At 32.8% G+C, this 20,892-nt stretch overlaps 2 protein-coding genes across 4 annotated transcripts in view; both read left to right on the top strand.

Moving 5' to 3' along the window:
* BRINP3 (BMP/retinoic acid inducible neural specific 3) overlaps positions 1–20,892 on the top strand; it is a 405,270-nt gene that overhangs the window by 257,700 nt on the left and 126,678 nt on the right. For all 3 annotated transcript variants that reach the window (XM_049770256.1, XM_049770255.1, XM_049770257.1), the window contains 2 exons: positions 1,866–1,971; positions 4,223–4,459. In XM_049770256.1, the coding sequence (XP_049626213.1) occupies positions 1,866–1,971; positions 4,223–4,459 (343 nt within the window). The remainder of the gene's footprint in view (positions 1–1,865; positions 1,972–4,222; positions 4,460–20,892) is intronic.
* Positions 12,125–13,872, top strand: LOC126003926 (mitochondrial fission regulator 1-like). The gene is given in 2 exon segments (XM_049770259.1): positions 12,125–12,805; positions 12,808–13,872. Coding segments are annotated over 2 exon segments (978 nt in total). The 5' UTR covers positions 12,125–12,274; the 3' UTR covers positions 13,255–13,872.

Genomic DNA, 20,892 nt, shown 5'->3' with positions numbered 1-20,892 from the left:
TAACTTGAAAACAAATTCTGATTGTTTATCATAATTAAATAATCAAACCAGTTCTCCATGTTTTTCATAACTTATCTTTTCCAAATTAATATTTCCACAGCTTGGTTAAGGCATTCATTTTTGTAGGAATTCTTCAATGTTGTCCGTATCTGTTTCTCTCTATCACCACACAATTTTTTCTTGTCAGTTGGTGTCATGAGTTGACATGTAAAACCTTATACATGCTGTAGTTCTTTCAGTGGCTAAAACAGGCAATATTCCATCTCATAGTGTAGCTTGTATTTTAGTGAAAATTGTTATCATTATTCATAAAAATGAGCAAATCATACAGTAATTTTGAAGCTGATTACTGTTGTAAGAAAAGTAGAAAGCAGTAAAAAGGAAAAGTAGTAATGATTAGAAATTATTGATATGGAAAGGTATATTCTTTCAAATATTTCAGTAGTTTACAATGAAGATTTTAGCAAAAAAAATTGTAATATATCCAGGAAAAAAGGCATCTATTTTATAGAACAACAAGTCAAAAATCTTAAAGCAGTAGGAAAATTAGCTAAAATAAGAATTCAGAAGTCTGTACTGTTGGAGTGGTATAGAAGAGGAAACGAAAGAGATGATAATTAGGTATCATTTTAGTTTAGAAGTTTGTTTTTGACTTAAGTGAGGGAAAAATTCATAGCATGGATATGAACATTAGAATAAAATAATCTGACTTATGTTCTACAAACATTTTGGTCACTGAGAGAATATATTTCTAATACCCAAAGATTATTCTAACACTTCGTGCTTAGAAATATTTATGTGTGTGGTTTAAAAAATCCTCAGGATAAAATTTGTTTCATATAATTGATTTAACTCCTCCTTATCTCAAATTCGATTCATTCCAAGATAACCATATATAAAAAATATAAGGGCCCGGAGAGATAGCACAGCGGTGTTTGCCTTGCAAGCAGCCGATCCAGGACCAAAGGTGGTTGGTTCGAATCCTGGTGTCCCATATGGTCCCCCGTGCCTGCCAGGAGCTATTTCTGAGCAGATAGCCAGGAGTAACCACTGAGCACTGCCGGGTGTGGCCCAAAAACCCAAAAACCCCCCCAAAATATATATATATATAAAAATGTGTAAGATTCCATAATTAAATTCTAAGGTTATTCTGTGCAAACTATAATTTTACAAAAAAAGTTAAAATAATACAAGTAAAAAAATCATTAAGCATTATAATTTTGAGGACAGATAAAGAATTAGTTGGGGAAATATGTTCTTTTTTTATCAAAGTTGGACGTTATTTTAGTATTAGCAAAAAATTAAAGATCTGGGAATCTTTGTAATAATAATCATCTTCCTGTTGGAGAGAGTTTGTTTGATCAAAACCTAGAAGAAAGTTGAGTCTTTGGAATCTCCACAATGCTTAAAAATGTTTCATTTTTAAAGTACAAGAAGCACAAAATAAATCAATTTTTAGACATTAGTCTGGTAGATGTTTTTGATTTATTGAAAAAATATGGACCAAAAAATAAAAACAATTCTCCTTTAAGTCAAATCTTATTCTCTACCTAAAAGTTCATGCTCTTGTCATATTTTGGTTAACATCAGTGACCTTGTATGAGTGATGCTTTTGACCAAAGAGGACATCCATTATTTTCCCAGAAGATTTATGACTGGCTAAAGGGAAAAACATGGAATTGAAAGAAAATAAAGTTATTTCTCTCCTTGATGCTTAGGTTCAGACATTAGTGGTGCATCAGATGCTGGACCTTTCAGAGATGTTTATTGTCAAACATATAATATTAGTGTTATAAAACTACATTGAACTGAAAGAGCATGGGGAACTCTGATTTCTGTAACAAAGTTGATGTGTTGTTCATCAGGTAACAGAAACACGGACGGGTCCTCTTGGCTGCAGTAACTACGACAATCTAGATTCTGTCAGTTCTGTTCTGGTTCAGAGTCCTGAGAATAAGGTTCAGTTACAAGGTATGTAGGTAAACTTTCATTAATTTTCTATAATATTTGATAACAAGTATTCAATGAGAGCTTGTTGTTTTTTTCCCCAGAAACTAAGGTACAGAACTAGGCTATTTAAACTCTCATAAAGGGCAATTTTAAATTTTAAATAATCTAAAGAGCATAAATGCACATAAAGAAATTAGCAAAATAGAAAAGTTAAGTTTTTATTTTAATTTTGTCATTTATGAAAACATTTATACTGATAATATTTTATGTATAGTAATTATTATGTAAACAACTTGCAATTTTTTCCATATCAAATTAGTCTGGTTCACAATGCTATTTTTATTGATTATGGAACGTTGCTCCCATGATTTTAAACTATAATATTGAAATTTATAAATGTAATTCATATGTAGCTAGGACTAAATGTATCTTCTGGCAAAAAGAAATATACATAAGAAAACTTGAATTAAATATTTATATTTATGATAGTTTCATTTTAGATTGATTATATATTAATAGAAATAATTGACTAAGATAGATATGCATTCTTTATTGTTATAACATTTTTATTATAAGAAAATTGAATTATTATTACTAAGTATAGTGATAATTTATTTCAGATAATAGTTAACTAAAATATTTCATTATTAGAAACCTACTATTCTATATCTGATGCTATAACATTGTTATTTAGAATTCTCGCTCTTTGTATTTTAGACTATGTTGTCTGAAAATACCATTTGCTTATTTTTATAATATATACTTCATTATTTATTTGAATATGTAACATGTTGTCAAGTGTTATTTTATAATGCTATTTTATAATGATTTTTTATGTTCCCTAAATATACTTCAAATAAGATTAGAAAATAATATGTGTTATCTCTGTATTTTGTCATATTAGCATTTTTCAAAATATGAGGAGTCAATAAGTATTATTATTTGATATATAATATTTTAAATGAATATATGTAGCTTATTTTTTCTGAAAACCATATAGTGTATATTTGGTGTATAAGTAGAGTTAATTGGAATCATAAAGGATACTTATAAATATATACAGAAACAACTTAAGGCTATCTTAAGAATTTTATTAAATTATTTTCCTAAGCAATGTTTCAAAATAAAAATATTTTTGTTTAAAAATTACCTTTTAGGGCCCGGAGAAATAGCACAGCGGCGTTTGCCTTGCAAGCAGCCGATCCAGGACCAAAGGCGGTTGGTTCGAATTCCCGTGTCCCATATGGTCCCCCGTGCCTGCCAGGAGCTATTTCTGAGCAGACAGCCAGGAGTAACCCCTGAGCACCGCCAGGTGTGACCCAAAAACTAACAAAAAAAAATACCTTTTATAAAAATTCTAATTTTGTGATAAATAATTAATTATATGAACCAAAAGTTTCTCCACTTTTTACACTATTTTTTAATTTTGGCCATTTTGTAAATTTTCATATGTAGTTATAAATGCCTGAACTAAAAGTAATATTTTTGAAGTATAATAAGATATGTAAAACCAATGTGACTCACATTGGTCTCAATAAAAACTGAAAAAATAAAATAAAAATAATAAAAAGATATGTAAAACTGTTGAAATACTCAAGTACTAATCACCTATACTTATTTTCATCTTTGTACTCTTCTTATCCCAATTTTTAAGTTGAAAAGTAATGAGGTGTGCCACTCGGCTGTCTTAATTGGTGGCAATGAAATGGACTGTGAAACAACCAAAACAGTCCATCTGCTTCCCTGTAGTCTGACATAGTTATTATAGAGCATCAGGGTCATATAGGTTATGGATTAATGGCATGGAAAACTATAGTAATCTTCTGTAACTTCTTTACTCGAACCACAACCCACTTTATTAGATATCTATGTTGACAGTCTGAAAGTAAAATAAAATGAAAATCTAAAGAGTAATCTGAAATCAAGGTGGAAATAATTGTTTCTTTACAAAAGTAAAATGAGAGGTTTTATGTATATTATTTAAAATTAGCCCAATAGATAGAAGATCAGTCAAATTAATTAAAAGGAACAAAAATCCAATGGCCTAGGAGACTCAGCTATACAATATCTGGAATTCTCAAACATAGGTGACAATAATATATGTTAAATAGAAATACAAATATATGCAACTTTGTAGAAATAAATATTTTCCTAATTTTAGTTTAAAGTGCATAAATTTTATGGACTACAAAAATGCTTATTTTCCCCTTTTTAATGCATGTGAAACTAATTTTTTTAGGAAATTAAATCACTTGCTTTCTTTGTCTCCAAGGGCTACAAATACTTCTTCCAGACTATCTTCAGGAGCGCTTTGTACAAGCAGCCTTGAGCTACATCGCTTGCAATTCAGAGGGAGAGTTTATCTGCAAGGACAATGACTGTTGGTGTCAATGTGGTCCCAGATTTCCAGAATGCAACTGCCCCTCCATGGACATACAAGCTATGGAAGAGAATCTCCTTCGAATAACAGAAACCTGGAAAGCCTACAACAGTGACTTTGAGGAATCAGGTAGGAAAGATATTGTAAATACTTTTAAGCTTTCTGCAAAAAGGGGCTATGGGAAAAGACTATTCTGCCCCTTATAAATCATTACATAGTTGAAAAGGATTTTTTTATCTTGCTTTTCCTTTTAAGTATACATGTATTGAATTCATTCAGGAATATTTCATATCTTGCTGTGTATGGTGCTCTCCTAATTTAATATGAAACACTAGACGATAAGCCACCATTAGATGGTTTATTGCTCACTGAATAAAGAAAGTTCATGTCATCCTCAATGCAAACATTATCTGATGCTTCATATATACCTCTGCTCTGTCCCTTGAGCTTCAGTTGTGAGGTAAAATTCAGAACACCTTCTCTCAATACTTTTATTATATTAACATGCATCTCATAAGTGCAAACTTTTAATTAACCAGTTGTTTTAAATCAAATTTATATTTGAATGTAATATGTGTTGTGGCTTTGTATTTTGTAATTTTTCTCTTATGACTGCATAAAATATAGTCAATACAATTTCTTATTGAATTTATAGCCTCAAGTAGTTTTTCATTTAACATCATGATATTTTAACATTAAATATAAGCATACTATTTTATTAATGCTAATCATTATGCATTAACACATATAATTACACATGTAAATAAATATGCATGCATATGATTATGCATGCATGTAATACATGTACGTAATATTGAGTTGCTATACATAACATGTACTTGTGTGTTATATGTATAAATATAGTGTATATCATATACATATTGGTATATAGAAATATTCATGATAAGAGGATAATAAATGATGCAGAGTATGAAAATATATGTAAAATTTAGACAAAAGTATAAAATAAGGTGATAGAGATGAAAATACTTTTTTAATATAATTTTTATTTTAATCATAGTGGCTTACATATCGTTCACAGTAATATTTTAGGTACATATTAACATTGAATCAGGGGAATTCTCATCACCAAATTGTCCTCCCTCCACCTCCATTCTCATCCTGCCTCCCATATCCTCCACCCTATCCCAGGGCTGCTTGGTCTCCTCTGTGTCTAGCTTACTACATAGTGATCTTATAACTGTTCGGCCTTGGTACCTCCATTATTTCTAATTGGGAGGCGGGACTAGACAGTTCAAGTTATGTGGTTTTGTTTGAAGAAAAGTAATAAAATGGGGTAAAAATCAAATACACCGACAATGAGAGGAGTCCTTCTAGAGGCTCTCATCCTCTGTTTGAGGGACAAAGGGGACAAAAAGGTGAAACACCACAACAGTACAAAAAGAAATATCAAATAAAATATCCAGTGAGCACTACAGCAATAAAGATTAGCACCACATACTTTCCATGGTCTTGAAATAAAAAACATGACAGAGAGCTAAAAGGAAGAGAAAAGAAAGAAAAAGTAAATATATAAATAATAATGGAGACAACATCTTCAATATCCACACCAAATCAAAGAAATCGACAAAAACTAGAAAAATAAAAAATATTATTTTGTGCTTTTTTTGGTCTTTTTTTTTGTCTCTTTCTTGAGATATAAATACTTTTAAGAAAGGTAAATATATTTAACAGCACTACGTTTAGGTTTTCTTGAGATAGTTTTAAATAGTATATAATTAATAATACTTTCCAATGTTATATTATTTCTATTAATAGAAATATGAAAATGCCTAGAATAAAATGGTCCTTCCACTTTGACTTGAAAGACTTAATGAATTCCAATTTCAAATTCTTTTCTTTTTATAAAATAAAGGCTTGAATCAGGTATCTCATATCTATTCACATGTTCATAACTTTGTCTCAGAATAAACTAATACTTATATCTAAGTGTGGAATATAGAATTTTAGATCAATTATATTTCAGTCTCTATAAAATTCAATGTGTATTGGTATGTTGTATATATTAAACACATTCATTGATAGTATTGTCTAATTGTGGTGACTAGAACTAAATAATAACAGATATTATGCACTGTTAAATACCAAGTAGATGACTGACTTTTGAGGATAAAATCATTTTATAAATCCCCTGAAATGACTATCTATCTGCTAGATATATACCTCAGTTTATAAGAACTGTTGACAGACGAGACCACATGAAAAATAGCAAAGAAAATAGAAGCCATGAAAAGATTAAATGGTCTAGATACTAAAATTTTAGGGATTTTAAGATTATTATTCAGATAATTATAATTACTTTAAGTTAATTATTTGTAAGAAGTTATATTTATATATATTATATGTAACATATTCAATAATATACTTCAATTTATAGTGTATATAAATATATAAAATATGATCAAATTATATTATATAAATATGTGATATATTAATTTATATTATATGCTATATATTATATTGTGTTAAACATAGTAATATAATATATCACATATTTATATAGTTTTTATTACTATATAATAATATAAACTTAATAATATACATTTAATATATATTTTAAAATATCTTTATTTTAAATATCTTTATGATTCCAAAAATGTTTGTAGTTGGCTTTCAGTTATAAAAAGAACAACCTCTTTTCCATCCTGCTTATATTTGAGACAGGCATACTACTTTTCTCACTCCCATTGTCATAATAGTTGTTAGTATAGTTATTTCTCTAACTGCCCTCACCACTCATTAAGATAAGCTTCATATTGTTGCTGATATTTCTAGCCCTCATTTCTATTGTCTCTGGGCATTATTACAATAATATCTTTTATATTTCTTAAATCCCATAGATGAATGAGACTGTTCTGTGTCTTTTTCTCTCTCTGACTTAATTTACTCCGCATAATAGTTTCCAAGTTTATCCAGGTATAAGAAAATTTTATGACTTTATTTTCTTGATGGCTACAGGGTATTCTATTGTGTATATGTAGCACAGTTTTCTTTAGGCATTCATCTGTATCTGGTTTGTTTCAAGATTCTGGCTATTTTAAATAGTCTTCACTGAATACAGGTAAGATGCTTTAAAAACAAGGAAAAATGAATCAAAATGTACATCAACATATTGGGAGTTTCATCAGATATTTTGAATCTCTAAAATTGAATTAAATTACATTCAAAATTTGGGCCAGAAAAATTTAATATAATACAGTGAGTGACTAGGGTGTTTGCCTAGTACATGGCTGACCAGACATCAGGTCTCAGCATCCCCTCTGGTCTCCACGCATTGCCAATAGCAATTTAAGAGACAGAAAACTCTGGAGAATTGATGGGTGTGGCCCAGAAGACAAAAGAAAAAATATTTAAATCATTAAAATGTACTGTCTCAAATACAAATCATTGTATTATAGAAATTTTGGAGCGGTGAATATGAAATGACTACAAATAATTATAAATGGAAGCAGTGGGTTAATCAAAAACAAATGATACGACAAGATCATTAGATATAATACATACATTCCAAGATAATTTAAATGCAGGGCACAGGAAAGTTAAAGTGGTATAAGCAACAAGAAACTGTGGATATGAGGGATGCAAACATTTTAAAACTGAAAACTTACAAATTCAACTTGTACAGCAAATACAAAAAATTGTTACAAATGTCAATATAATCACATTTTTAATATAACTGATCAAGGAATAGACAGAATAAAATCACTTTGATATCATAGGAAAAATATGACATGCTTTTTTTTCTATAAAGTAACAATAATTTATTTACCCCCAAATCAATGAATTTTGACTTCTTTAAAGTACTAAAAGAAATTAGTTATTCTATTGACATAGAATTATATGTCACAGCAGTGAAAAATAAAGTTTAAAATTATGCTCATATTGGGGCTGGAGCGATAGCAAAGCAGTAGGGGGTTTGCCTTGCACGTGGTAGACCCAGGACAGACTTGGTTAGATCCCCAGAATCCATATGGTCTCCTGAGCCAGGAGCGATTTCTGAGATAGGAGTAACCCCTGAGAGTCACCAGGTGTGGCCCAAAACAAAAACAAAAACAAAAAAGTAAAAGCTCAAACAAAGAAAATAGGACACTATAGGAAAATCTATCTAGAACCCAAAATGTCAAAAGAGCTGATTTAAAGTTTATAAAACATATTACATTTTCTGTGACTAAATATTTCATGGTTTGATAAAAAATTATTAGGAATATTTAAGGGTAAGATATTTAAAACTATTAATAACAAATTATGGATTTTAAAAAATCAGTATTTCTCTACCACTCCCCCACACACCTTCCCTAAATGATGGTTGTTTTCATTGTTAAACATTTACTGAGATGACTAAGCGACACCAAAATGTTTGGTTGTAGCTCCTGTTTTTGGTGCTCATCAAGAGTCACAGATATTTGTTCTTTGTGATGAGACACTGCATTCCAGGCACTAATCCAGTTCTGGGCCATTGTGTATAATTTTGAATACCACCAAGTGTTAAAATTCAGGCAAGTAAATACGAAATGATAAGCATTCTTCTATTTAATTGCAATAGATAATTTTATTCGATAACTTTCAAATCCCAGAAATGTAAATGTATTATCAAAATTAAAAAAATTGTAGCTAGTGATTTAGTGACAACCCCAATCTGAATCAAATATTAGAACCTTATGAAAAAAAAAACAAGTTGATAGAGTTTTGCTTGTACATCTAAGTGAAGAAAACCATATTTTATTTTCATCTGTAATATGAAATTGTTTATCATAAACATAATTGTTTGCCAGAAAAGAAAGCAAAATTTAATCACATAGCAATATAAGGTGTTTTTTAAAATATTTTTTTCTAAATTATATTAGACTTCTTTGGTTTTAGATTTTGAAATAAATATGATAAATGTATTAAAGATAAAAGAATGGTCTTAGCTTATATATGATATGCCTCTTAGAAAATATTTGGATATTAGTAGGAAGTTTGTAGGATAATTAAAATATAATTGATCATATAAAATATAAGGTGTTGTCTATTGTTAATGTTGATAAATATAATAATCATGTTTATTAAAATAAAGATATAAATTTGATTATCCTACTATGGCCCTATGGTGCATGTTGTAAACATCTAAGTATGAGTTTAAGAGAGATAGATATTTGACATTTGAGTATTTGAAAAGGAATTAAAAATTCTATGCAATTTTAATACATAGTGAATTTACTATAAGGATAGAACATTCTAATAATAATGTAGGGTAATTGAACCAGAGAAGTAGTAAGGGTCTAAGATGATGATTACTTTTCATACGACTAACCCCTGATGGAAGATAATGTATGTATAGGAGAAGAAAGATACTTTCCAAAGCTATAGTTTATTATAATTTTTTTCTGTTAGTTATAAAGTACCTGATTGAGTTTTAGACAACCATCTTGCAATGTAAGGATCTTCTTGAGCCAGGTAATAATAATAAAATACATTTTGAAGATTAATGCTTATTTATTCTTAATTTCACCATTGCTCCTTGTTTTTAGCACTTCACTGACATAGTATGTTAAACAAATTTACCTGTGAATAAGTGATCACAATGACAAAAGGAAAAGCATTGCAGTTATTACATGTGTACTAAATTTTAGGACTTAGCCAGAGGCATACTACTCATATGCTAACTAATAAATTGACATTTTTCATGTCTGAATCACTAAAGACTATTTCTTACTAAGCAATCTTGCATAATTATAATAACATTTGAATGAATAAATACTTTACTGCTTTCATAATCAGATACCCAGATGATTCCTCAGATGCCAAAATTTCCACCCACCCATCCACAATATAGAATAAAATCCTAAATTTAACTCAATGGAGTGACTAGAGATTCTTACTGCATTATGCAAGTAATTTACCAGTTCCAGAGGTAACTTATTTTGACAAAATATATGAAGCAAAAGTATATTGTATGCACCCAAGTAAAGTAATTCCATAACTACAGGAAGCACTTCATTTACTTCAGGAAAGGGAAAGTCCGGGGCACACAGCAAAATAAGGAAAGGTGTGAAATGCCATTGAGAAGATATTATTTTTAGCCACGGCAATATAATGTAGCATCATCTCTTCCTGCAAAAACACACTGAAAAAGGGGTATGTTTATGTTTAAAAACGGGCTCTTATCTACTAGGGAAAAGAACTCATACTTTTTTACAACACAGGGGCATCTCCCACCTTGAATATTTGTCATGTGGACCCAACTTAGACCCCAGGTGATTAGATGCTGACCGTCCAGCCTGGAACCCTGGATCCCAGGCATAGAAACTACACAGTTCTTCACAACAGCTACAAGAACCAAATCCCACCTGGGACATCCTTAATACTTCTCAAACACCAACATGGCCCAGCACTAATAGGATATCCTGACAACGAGGAAATTGGGAACAACTTGATCTAAGAGCAGTTTATTCTACCTCACCAGCTAATGATGAGACAAAATCAGAAGACTTGTCACCAGTTGGTCTGTGCAAAAGCCAAGATCACGATTTACAGATGACTGGCTGATAGAACCATGACCAGGCAGTATGTATCCTGGGACCAAGAAAAAAACCCTACTCTAGGATTTGACCTACGACCTGCACAGCAACCATGATTTCTAATTCCAGAGGTATGACTGAGACAGTACCAACTGAATGAGTCTTCTGGTAACATAACGAAAGACGCTATTCCAGGCTCCAACTTAGGATCAGCTCAAGGACCAAGACCACCAACCACAGAAGACGGACTATAATGACACTAAGAGAACAGAACTTCTAGAACCACAAAGAAAGACTTCACCATAAATCCCATCCTTGACATGTGCAGAGACAGAGATTTCTAGATACAGAGACCTGATTTTACCACCCAGGATGGAGCAGAAGATTCCTATAAACCACAAAAGCACTAATGGGAGAATAAATGAACTAGAAAAGAGTCTATAGTTAATCCCATGACAATATACTTCAAGGGTGGAGAAACCCTGTATCTCTTAGATCAAGGGAATTCTTTTTCGAATGATTCCAATGTTTACTGTTACCTATGCAGGATGCAGGGGGGGGGGGGAAAGAGAGAGAGAGAGAGAGAGAGAGAGAGAGAGAGAGAGAAGAGAGCACAAAATAATCCTTTTTTTATTTATCTAGTTTTTGTCGATTTCTTAGATTTGGTGTGGATATTGATATTGGTTGTCTCCATTTTTTTCTTTCTTTTCTTCCGTTTTATGCTCTATCATGTTTTATTATCTCAAGTCCACAGCAAGTATGTGGTGCCTATCTTTATTGCTGTAGCGGTCACTGGATATTTTATTTGATACTCCTTTTTATACTGATGTGGTGTTCCACCTTTTTTTTCCCTTTCGTCTCTCAAACCGAGGATGAGAGCCTCTAGAAGGACTCGGCCATGTTCGGCATATATGATTTTTACCCCATTTTATTACTTTTCTCTTCAAACAAAACCACATAACCTTAACTATCTAGTCCCGCTTCCCAATTAGAGGGGGATATAATGGAGGTACCATGACCAAACAGTTGAAAGATCACTAAGTAGTAAGCTAGGCACAGAGGGGACAACTCATTCTAGCAGCCCGGGGGAGAGGGTGGAGGCTATGGGAGGCAGGACAGGAGCGGATGTGGAGGGAGGACAATTCGGTGGTGGGAATTCCCCTGATTCATTGTTAATATGTACCTAAAATATTGCTGTGAATGATATGTAAGCCACTATGACTAAAATAAAAATTATAGACAGCCGCGTCCCGGGCGAGCCGAGCGAAAAGCCGGGAGTACGCTGAGGTGGACGCGGGGCTGCCTCGCGGCTGCGTGTGCTTTAATGGACCATGTGCTGCTGTATATGCCTGAAGTACTTGAAATGCAAATTTGGAGAGATTTTGCCATCTAAATGCTTGACTGAATTAAGTGTCTAATTAGAATGGTATTTCTACAAGTTGGAGTAAGCATGCAATCGGTACTTTGGTCTGGGAAGCCATATGGTTCATCTCGAAGTATAGTAAGGAAAATTGGTACTAACTTATCTCTGATCCAGTGTCCAAGAGTTCACTTTCAGCTTCCCAGCCCTGCAACAGAATGGAGCCCCAGCCACTCGGGAGAGGAGACAGTGGCATCATTTGCTGATGTTGGATGGGTAGCCAAAGAAGAAGGAGAATGTTCAATGAGACAGAGGACAGAGGTCAGGTCAAGGCAATCCTCCCTTCAGGATGAACTTCATTTCTTTGAGAAGCCCCCGAGCAGGCATATTTCCTTACCAAACCTGTCTTCAGAGGAGCCTCAAGCCAAGACTTCAACTCTGGCGAGTGACGAAGCTTTGCAGAAGATCAATGCCCTTGAAAATGAACTTGCTGCACTCAGAGCTCAGATTGCCAAAATTGTGACCCTGCAAGAGCATCAGCATCTCGCAGCAGATTCTGCTGCATCTGTTACTGCCCCACCAGCCCCACCCCCACCCCCCCTCCACCCCCTCTGCCACTCCCACCGCCTCCTCCCTCCGGACTCCACCAAAGTAAATCTGCTATTGACCTGATTAAAGAGAGAAAAGAGAAGAAAGCCAGTGCCGAAAAGATTTTGGTTAAGGACTCTCCAAAGAAACATGACATGCCAAATATGCTAGAGATCCTCAAAGATATGAACAGCGTGAAGCTTCGGTCAGTAAAAAGGCCAGAACAAGAGATGAAGCCCAAACCTGTAGATGCTACTGATCCTGCTACTCTCATAGCAGAGGCTCTAAAAAAGAAGTTTGCTTATCGGTATCGAAGCGATAGTCACAGTGAAGTTGAAAAAGGAATTACAAAGTCTGAATCAGAGGCCACTTCAGAAACAGTATTGTTTGGGCCACACATGTTGAAGTCTACAGGAAAAATGAAGGCCTTAATTGAAAATGCATCAAATTCCTAACAGACAACAATGAGCTGAGAAGGACGCTGTTCAGCTGATGACTTGTTAGGTCTGAGTAGAAATCAACACTATTAGTAATACCTGACTTTAGTATTCAGTGGTCTCTTTAAATCTAATGAGAGGATTAAGCAAGAACAAAAACTGTCTTTGTTCTTGCTTTTATGAGAAGGTCAGTTCTGAAGTTTCGTAAAGTGTATTCTGATATACAGCATGTTTTTTAATGCCATAGCTGGAGTGTTTAGCTTTCCAGTCTTAAAAACAATTATATAGGGTTCAGAACAAAGAAAGGAAGGACATTTATAGGTATGATTTTTAATTCTGAACACTAATTTATCTGTACAGATGTCTTTTATGCATATACTTGGATATAAAACCATCTGAAAATTTTAGAGGTGACGGCAATAAGAATACTTTGGTCATTTATTTTCAGTGATAATTTTGTCAATGATACTTTGGTATAACACAAGTTGTTGGAGTGAAGTCTTTGAGACTGGACTCTTTCTTGCCTTAAACGGAACATTTATCTGAGATTCTCTCTCACATTTTCTTGGAAATGTGAATAGGAATCAAAAATTGTTCACTGCTGAAGTTCAGTGTTACTTTAAAGGGAAGTCAAAACTATGAAAGCCTCTTCCACCCTAGTGCCATCCAGTACTGAGCAAGAAATTGTATTTTTCAAATATGAATCAAATTGAATGAAAATATCTTAAAGTAAAAGCCAGAAGGTACCATCTTTTGGTTTCTTTTGCATAAATAGCATCATTCTGGGAATGTAATGGACTTAAATTTCACTATTGGTCAAATATCAGCTTTTACATAGTGGATAGAGTTTCCCCCTAAGTTATCATAGGTCAGAATGCTGTTCTTTTGAATTACACGATGCAGCATAAGCCTACGGTGTTATTAGAAAGTGAACCGCCCTTTTATCTAGGGCTTTCGAGGAATTGGTTGGAAGTGATCATTTTAGGATACTTGTAAATCTTTATGATTTTTTCTGTATTTCTGTTATTTTCAGAGGTAGTTAATGCCTGAATTCCCTACCATTAGCAGATATTTGGATTTATTATTTAAATCTAACTTAATAAGTTGTGCTACAGATATAGGAAGAGTAGATAGTCACTTTTAAGTTATTGAAAATATGTGCAATGTTCTAGATAGTTGCAAATATTAGTTGAAGTAATTTATGTGATTTGTTTTTCCAGTTTAAATTCCTCCCGTGGCTTAATTTTACACATGTTCTAAATATTTTATATGGTTTAAAACTGTCTTTTTAAAAATTTGGAAAATTCACCTGTTAACATATTTTGGTATTCTGAGCAACTGAGATCTGTATCAATATTGGATCTTGGCCAGTGCGCCAATAAGGAAGTAACTGTTTTGAAATAAAGCAAACTTATTTTCAAAAAAAAAAAAGAAAAAGAAAAAAAATTATAAAAAAAATAAAAAAATAAAAAAGAAGAAATTATTTTTAGAGTTTTGATACTGGGTATGGAGAACAGACCTTTAATTAGTCTGTATTTTCCTCTGAGATTAGTTCATTATGTTTCTCTGGAAATCCCATGCTAGGAGTGATCTTCCTATTTTCTTATTTGCTGCTTCTGAGGTGAGAGCTGAAGAATTTGTCTGAGGCAATTTCAGTTTATATTCCCCCTCAAAGTTGGAAATATAAAGCTTGTTAAATCTTTATGAGCTTTTTAGCCTGGAAACTTTTTTCTTTTAGAAAAACAAAAATTTATAGCTCTTTTTCATTTATTAGACCTATCGATTTCATGGCCCAAGAGCTGGATCCAGAGTTTCTATAGTATTTTCCCAAACCCCATTTAACTACATCCTGATCAACTGAGAATGCTTAAGTCAGGCATAGATTATGTCATATGTTACCTATGAAGCATGCTTAATTGACTACTGTAGGCAAAACAATTCCTTAAAAATTCGGAGTAAAGGATTTGACATTTTCAGATTTGTCTTATTCCAGCTTTTCTTCCATTCCCTAATATTTCTTCTATGAACCTTGGTAGGTGTCTTCCATATTGAGTCTAGAGTACCATGCACACACTTAGGTAATTCTACAAAATGCACTATCAGAAGCTCTAATAGGTGTACAATATCTTAAGATATTTTTATTCTCAGGCCATTTGCCCAGGGGAAGTTGGCTAGAGAGTTATTTCTGTATCCTTAATCCAAGATGCTACCTAAAAACATCACTTTCATCTGGAACAATGTATTACTTGGCAGAGGTAGTACCTTGCCATTCTCTACCAAAGTGTCTAGTGACATAGGAAAGATATATTGCAGTTTTTGACATTTTTTTTTACTGCAGGGCATATTTCATCAGTACATTCAGAACAGTATTTACTTTTACTTTTAATAAAGGTAATAGTGGTGCTGGATCAATAGCACAGTGGTAAGGCATTTGCCTTGCACACGGCCAATACAGGACTGAACCCCAGTTTGAAACCTGGCATCCCAAATGGTCCTCTGAACCGGCCAGAAGTGACTTCTGAGCGCAGATGTTGCTCCAAAAAAACAAACAAACAAAGTATAAAAAATTAAAGGTAATAGTATTACCACTTGCTTCCCTTGTGATTGAGTATATGTTGTTATTATGTCTGCCCCCTGATGAAATGCCCTATAGTCTTTTGCTTTCTTTTGCATAATCTCTATTCTCCAGTTCTGGCTCTAATGTCTGTATGTCAAAATCAGCCTGGTAACTGTGCACTAATATTCTTCTCTCTCCATGAAAAAATGTGGCCACACCACATCTTTGCACTATACTGCATTCCTCTTATGTCTAGACTCAAGGCTGAAAAAAGTGTTACCATATGCATTTCTGTGATTAGGAAACAATGGGAAACTGTGGGGAAAATAGCCATTGACTGTAAGGGAAACTTTTTGGAAGCAATTTGAACTACCTATGATTACATTTTATGGCCAGAAGTATTTATTTTATTATATTTGGTAAGGTTATTGAATATACATAGAGGTGCGCAAGGCTTATTCCTGGCTTGGCAAATCATAATTTAAGCAGGATTGGCAGCAGTGGAAGTTAGACATTTACCTATGAACTGTATCTCCAGCAATTGTCTTTTAAAGAAAAATAAATTGCCACTTCACAGCATTTTGACTAAATTTATATCAAATATTTGAATGGCCAAAATGCCAATCATACTTTTAAGTGTTTCAGTTATGTTTAAAAAACCTTATTATCCTTAATTATATAACCCTTTATTATATAATATTATTATTATATATTCTGTTTGTTTGGGGTCACATATGCGCTCAGAAGTCACTTCTAGCAGGCTTGGAGGATCATATGGGATGCCAGGTTTTGAACTGGAGTTCAGTCCTGTATTGGCCGTGTGCAAGGCAAATGCCTTACCACTATGCTATTGATCCAGCACCACTATTACCTTTATTAAAAGTGAAAGGGGATATAATGATATTATATATCATTATTATATAATGATAAGTACTAATTAAATAATACTATAGGTTTTGCCTTTGTTATCTGAAATTCTACAAACTACAGTATTAGAAGATAAGATTGTTGCTTCATTAAGTCAAATTTAACACATTAAATCAAATGTATCATCATTTTATTCAGCTTAATAGCTAAGTATCATATAAGCCTGTTTGAATAGTAGCAAGCTAGGTGACCACTGATAACATGTCGTCTCCTAAAACATCAGCCAACTCTAGGCCAGGAATATGATTCAATATGCTCATGCATTATATGTAACTGAGTACATACAGTCAAATGCCCCTTAGTGTATGTTCCATCATCACTGTGTGTGACCTCATTAATGAAATAATTCAATCACTACATGTGATATTGATCTTTCATTTGATATTCAACTAATTTATTTAAATGACTGTATCTAGTTAAAAAATTTCATTATAAATTAATTCTACTATTTATCCTCCATATAAAATATATTTTGTTAAGTGTATGCTTATGTTTGTAATATAATACTTGGGTTTGTTAATGGTAAAATAATTAAGGCAAAAATAAGCTTATCATATTATAAATTTTAAATTATGATTATAATGATATATATATATTTATTTTGTTGCGATAATCTGCTCATTGGCAAAGCTATCATAAAATTCTACTAGAACCAAGTACAGTATTCATCTTCAAGAAGGATGGAGGTGAACTAATTTTATTTTTATTGATTTTTGTTTTAGTGTCTTTGCTTTGATTTATCAATGCTTGGCTGTATCCTAGTAAACATAAACTCACAATTATTTTTTTGTTATTCAACTAACTAATAGTTTTACATCATCTAAATAACATGGTGTTTATGAAACAGTTCCTTATATACCTCTCAAAACACTTTTTGTTAAGTGTATCTACCTGATATATTTCCATAACAACATCAGTGCCAACAGAGCATATATCTCCAAAGAATGTTATGTTCCATGAGAGCAGAGACAATCATATTTTTTGTATCATTAAACAGAAACTAATGAATTGTTCTATTTATATTTGGCACATTAGATATAACAAAAGAAATAGATTGGTTAATGAATGAGTTAACAAAACATAGGTGTGTCTAGACATTGCCCAGGCATTTGAATTCTGTCTTATTCTTTCAGTCAGGGCCTTGGCTTGTCATAGCTTGAAATCACAATTCATCTTTTCAAGAGATTGATTTGGAAAAACAGTTTTTATAAAAGAAAACACCTGGGCTATTTGTAATTTTTATCTATGAATTTTGTTGTTTCTTTCTTGTCTTATTTTGTTTTCTTATTTTGCTTGTCTCTGTTTTTATCAATCAAATATGGATAAGAATAAGACAATTCCATAGATTTTTCTCACATCAGATGATTCATTACCTAAATGTACCAGAACACAAATATGATTCTTCATCCATTTAACATTTTGTTGTGAGGGCCCAGAGAGATAGCACAGCGGTGGCGTTTTCCTTGCAAGCAGCCGATCCAGGACCAAAAGTGGTTGGTTCGAATCCCGGTGTCCTATATGGTCCCCTGTGCCTGCCAGGAGCTATTTCTGAGCAGACAGCCAGGAGTAACTCCTAAGCAATGCTGGGTGTGGCCCAAAAAACAAAAAAAATTTTGTTGTGAGGAATTATATTCACTGTATGCATGTGTTTGTTATATTATTCTATTCAGTATTTTTAACTAATAATTCTGTTTTTCAGATATCTACTTTATTTAGGTACTTTGGTTTCTGGGTTACACATGGTGTTGATCAAGGCTTACTCTTTCCACTCAGATATCATGCCTAACTGTACTAGGGGACTCTATAGAATGCCAGGACCATACCTGGGTTTACTTTGTATGAGGCAGGTGCTTATTTTCTGTATTATTGCGGTGGACCCCAGCGATCCAGTTTAATCTGAAACAAAACATTTAAAGCATTCATTCAGAATAGAAGATAAAACAAATATTAGTATCATTAAGAGTTTTTATATTTATTTTCCTTATAGGCACAAAATATGGTGAAGAAAGTTTAATAAGTGGTATAAATTTAGAAAATTTTTATAATTGACATGAACACTATTTTAACAATATCTGTCTGATGACTTTTTTTAGGTTGGGTGTACTTTATGTAACTGCTTAAGTCTTCATTTCAACTAGATACTCAAAGAAGCTATTACTATAATTAGCAGCATTTGCTGTATACTTATTTCTATAATTGTCTCAATTTTCACATACACCATTAAAAGAAATGCAGTATATAAGTGTGTCTTAATGTCTTAACTAATTCAATCCTATATTAATTTAAGTTTAGGCAACCTTCTATAATATCATTGATTATTCTACCTGTGTGTTTTCATAGATTATTAAATTAAAATCATTTTCTAAAGCAAATAAACTCTGTATAGAGGTGCAAGCTAATTTTGTTGTTTTATATTCATTTATTTGTCATTAGTATTACTGATAAATGAAGAGAGCAAAATAAAGAATTTTAACATGATATTTTTTGTTTCATGTAGCTAATCTCATAATAAAATACAAGAAATTAATATCAACCCATAGAGTTTCCTATGAAAATTTGATGTGGCATTAAAATTAGATGTTAAAATATTGACAAATACTTTATGTAATATAAAGTTGTCATTCATGCTTTTCAGCAAGAACTTTATGAGAAAACATAAATAAAAAATTGGCCTTCCATAACACTTGTCATTAGTAAGATACACCATTGAAGTGCTTTTTTAAAAAGGAGTATGAGTGGAAGCACAACTTTTCATTCTCATAGAAAAGACACATTTAAAATATAAAAATAACTTGTAAGGTTTGTTTAGTCATCTAAAGCAATCGCTAATGTTAAAGATGCTGAGAAGTTTCTTTGTCAAAGTGTCTGTTCATTTCTTCTCCCCATTTTTTGATGGGATTAGATGTTTTTTTCTTGTAAATTTCTTTCAGTGCCTTGTATATTTTGGAGATTAGCCCCTTGTCTGATGGGTATTGGGTGAATCGATTCTCCCACTCAGTGGGTGGCTCTTGTATCCTGGGCACTATTTCCTTTGAGGTGCAGAAGCTTCTCAGCTTTGACAAAGAAGAAATACAAGTGGCCAAAAGACACATGAAGAAATGCTCCACATCACTAATCATCAGGGAGATGCAAATCAAAACAATGAGATACCACCTCACACCACAGAGAATGGCACACATCACAAAGAATGAGAACAAACAGTGCTGGCGGGGATGTGGAGAGAAAGGAACCCTTATCCACTGCTGGTGGGAATGCCGTCTAGTTCAACCTTTATGGAAAGCAATATGGAGATTCCTCCAAAAACTGGAAATCGAGCTCCCATACGATCCAGCTATACCACTCCTAGGAATATACCCTAAGAACACAAAAATACAATACAAAAATCCCTTCCTTACACCTATATTCATTGCAGCACTATTTACCATAGCAAGACTCTGGAAACAACTAAGATGCCCTTCAACAGACGAATGGCTAAAGAAACTGTGGTACATATACACAATGGAATATTATGCAGCTGTCAGGAGGGATGAAGTCATGAAATTTTCCTATACATGGATGTACACAGAATCTATTATGCTCAGTGAAATGAGTCAGAGAGAGAGAGAAAAACGCAGAATGGTCTCACTCATCTATGGGTTTTAAGAAAAATGAAAGACATTCTTGCAATAATAATTTTCAGACACAAAAGAGAAAAGAGCTGGAAGTTCCAGCTCACCTCAGGAAGCTCACCACAAAGAGTGATGAGTTTAGTTAGAGAAATAACTACATTTTGAACTGTCCTAATATTGAGAATGTATGAGGGAAATGTAGAGCCTGTTTAGAGTACAGGCGGGGGTTGGGTGGGGAGGAGGGAGATTTGGGACTTGGGTGATGGGAATGTAGCACTGGTGATGGGTGGTGTTCCTTTTATGACTGAAACCCAAACACAATCATGTATGTAATCAAGGTGTTTAAATAAAAAAAAAAAAAAGAAATGCAATACCTCCCATCCTGGGTTGGGCATTTGAGCAAGAAATAAATTTTTGTTAATGAAAACTGGTAGTATTTCAAGAGATGTGTCTTATGTGGGAAACAAACTGTCCTGACTTGGTAGTAGAGTATAGTTTCTTTATTTTTCTGCTAAATGAAATATGCTGATTATGATTTATTTATGTAATTTAAAATTTATGTTA

This window comes from Suncus etruscus, chromosome 3 (assembly GCF_024139225.1).
Source record: "Suncus etruscus isolate mSunEtr1 chromosome 3, mSunEtr1.pri.cur, whole genome shotgun sequence".
Taxonomy (NCBI): domain Eukaryota; kingdom Metazoa; phylum Chordata; class Mammalia; order Eulipotyphla; family Soricidae; genus Suncus; species Suncus etruscus.
The sequence above is the reverse complement of the archived record's forward strand: the minus strand, read 5'-3'. Positions and strand labels throughout refer to the sequence as shown.